This window comes from Aptenodytes forsteri, unplaced genomic scaffold (genome assembly GCF_000699145.1).
Source record: "Aptenodytes forsteri isolate BGI_AS27 unplaced genomic scaffold, ASM69914v1 Scaffold346, whole genome shotgun sequence".
NCBI classification, from domain to species: Eukaryota; Metazoa; Chordata; class Aves; order Sphenisciformes; family Spheniscidae; genus Aptenodytes; species Aptenodytes forsteri.
Genome location: NW_008794078.1, coordinates 37576 through 40651, shown reverse-complemented (window position 1 = coordinate 40651; position 3076 = coordinate 37576). Strand labels below are relative to the sequence as shown.

The 3076-nt window shown below is 44.8% G+C and overlaps 1 protein-coding gene across 1 annotated transcript; it reads right to left on the bottom strand.

Annotated features, from left to right (window-relative positions):
- Positions 1–1018: 1018 nt before the first annotated feature.
- Positions 1019–3075, bottom strand: FBXO48 (F-box protein 48; the record flags this gene model as incomplete). The annotated part of the gene is made up of 2 exons (XM_009290913.1): positions 1019–1558; positions 2866–3075. Coding segments are annotated over 2 exons (372 nt in total), but the record flags the coding sequence as incomplete, so codon positions are not given.
- Between the last annotated feature and the right edge of the window lies 1 nt (position 3076).

Sequence of the window (3076 nt, the reverse complement as noted above, 5' to 3'; positions counted from 1 at the left end):
ATGGTTAAATAACTGTGAGAAAATAAAAATGCTTAAGGTGGAAGCACGTTTAAACTAATGGTTTGTTTAACCACCAGCACCATTGAACAAAAAACGCTACTGGATCTTAGCCCAGAGGACCATAGTCTGTATTTTCAGAGCAAAACTGCTCTGCTGCTCCATCTAGTGTTATTTGGCCTCGTTAAAGGTAAGGGCTGGACCTCATTGAAGTAAACTCTGTATCTAATGGCGGTCTGATCTAGCGGCATTGAACCTCGTGTTCATGACAGGACACTTCTGTCCTTACGTTGCCAGAAGGTCCTCTGCCAAAGTCCGCAGTAGTTGACTTGAAATCACTTCATATTAACTAAGTTTCATAAGCATGATAGAAATCTTTCTATAGAAAATTGGTCCCAGATTGGTAACTGAATTTTGTAGGAACACCTCAAGCAACAGGGACCTTCCCAGGGTTTTCCCACTTACCTTTACTCTTTAGTGCAAAGTAGGTAGGGAAAGGTGATATTCAAGCTGAATTGTAATAAATTGATTTTGTGGTCACTTTTATGTTGAGTGACAGGCATCTCCTCTTTTACTAGCAGCAGTTAAAGTCAGTGCCAAAAATCGGTGCTGGTAAAGCAGGGTCTGTGTGACGGGAGATCATCTTAGTTTCTGAATGCGTTTTAGCCTGACTACAAAAGTATATGCAGTTGTGTTATCTTGTATGGTTATCTGAGTTATTTTGTTTAAAGTAGTAAATTTTGCTCTACTCCTCATCATGCAAATGACTAAAATGCACAGCTAATGGCAGAGGCTGTTAGTTACGTGGCTGCTTCAGTCCTGCCCATTGCCTGCATCTGTGAGTCCTAATCCAGAAATCCCACAGCCAGGCAGTGGAAATGCAGCGCTGCAGAGCACTAATGCCTCCGTGGGTGCAGGTTCAGAGAAGATCCTTGTGAGGGCTCTGTCCCTTGAGATGGGCACTGGGAATGTTCAGCTGATGCTGAGGTGGCTGCTTTGTCCTCTTCTTTTCTTTCCAGTGTCTGGATTTGTCCCTTCCCCAGCCTTCCTTTGTGGGCTTTCATGTTGTGCTGCTGCTATGATACACTTCAAGTCAAACACACTTTTTTTTTTTCTTAAAGTCATCTCTTCCAAAATAAAAAGTGCAAATTGAAAGTACAATCAACATCTTTTTGACAATACAGCAGAACATTAAATTTACAAATATAAAATTACAACTGAATATTCTTTAGAATTTTACAGAAAATCAGATAAAGTGCAAATAAAAAAACCCTTTTTTTTTTGAGAAGCTTTCATCGTGTTTGCAAACACAACTGACTTTGAACGGCAAAATATTTACAGTTTGGCAGTCTGTGAGTTGATAGAAGGTTCTTGAGTTGCAAGAACCAGCACTGGTTTCTCATCTCTCAAGTTCTGCTTCCAGGATTTCTCCCCATGTGTCGACGTCCATCGGATACATGCTTTTCTCTGGCAAGCTGTTTTGTGAAGGAATGTTGCTGTATTTCCCACTCAGCCATTCTTGCTTCACTTTGCTTTTCCAGTAGTTCCTCAGTAATGTGATCTGATGGAAAAACAGACAGCTCAAATCTTGGAAATGAACTGATTTCAGTTGCATTCAATACAAATAAGTTTTGCATTGGAAGAGTAATGTTAGAAAAAGGATTTAGAATGTGTCTTTGGATATCTAGATGCTAAGCCCAGGAAGGTGCACTCAGTTCTTTGAGGGTCAAGATGAAAACGCTAAACCAGGAATTCATCTTCCTCCTTAAAAGAGGTGCCTTTCACTTTCTCTTCCTATTTAGGTATTTGTGACCTTTAACTCTTGTTTGGGATTTAATGCAGGCTGGCTGGATTCTTCTCTTCAGCCAACCTTTTAGTGCAAGAAAATGCTGACTTGGTGTGTTTGTTGCTTCTACTTCAAATCCCCTCCAGATAAAATAGAGAATCAGCGCAGGGAGCTCTGGAAATTCCTGTGCAAGAGTAGTAAGATCTATACGTTCAAAGGGCAACCACTACCTGCTCATGGCTTTGCCTCATACTGAAACAACTCTACTGAAATGTGGGAGTCCAGAACTGTTTGGGTTTTTTGCTGTTGCTTCTCTCTTTTCACCCCTCCACTGCCCCCCCTGCTCTCAAACACACCAGCTAGAATGAGGTGGAGATCACCCTCTAGCTGGTCCATTAGTAACAGTGAAACCACTCCTTTCCTGATCTACCTCAGTTTGCAGGCTGGACTTGACAGTGATAGATCTTCCAGCATGTTCAGCTCCTAACTCCTCAGAGCAGCTGCAACTGGGAGTGTGTGTGTGGGGGGGTTTCAAAACAGCTTCTCGGAGCTCCTGCTTGTTTCCTCTTCTCTACCCCAATTTTTTTTTCTCCTGGATGCATGTCGCTCAAGGCGTACTGAGGCAGAGCTAACCAGGATGAATTTCCAGGAAGCCGTTCCTCACCAGCAGAACTATTCCCACGAAATACAACCAGAGCGCGCACACTGCCTAGCCGGGGGTACGTTGCCTTCTCCGCCCTGGCCCTGTCTACTGGGATGTGGGCTTTCTTCCATGTTTGGGCTGTGCAGACTTTGATATGATGAACGTCAGTGCTGAGGCTGTGTGAGGACTAAACGGGCTGTGCCGGGCTGGCCAGATGGGGTCCTGGGTAGGAAACAGGACAGCTTTGTTTTCATCTCTCTGTGTATTTAACCAGATGTTTGGCTGTTGGGGTGCACTACCGAGCCACACTGTGATTACAGCGGTTCTCCCATTAGCCTGGGACAGATGAGATGTGCTGATGAGATTTCTTTACATATTTCTATTACCAATCCCAGAAGCCTCGACGCTGCCGACATTACGTCACTGACGTGAAATTTACCTTCCAGGAATATCCATTTCCTCGATCGCAGTCGATCTCCCGCTGGCAGACAGCCCTCACGCTCAAGCAGTGGTGCCTCCATAAGCGGTCGTTGCTCTCGATGACGCGGTGCCAGCCCTTGCACGTCACGGCCGCGTGACACAAGCTCTCGACGTCCAGGTCGCTGAAAATCCGAGAGCTGACCTCCGGAGGGAGGAGAGCCACGAAGTCG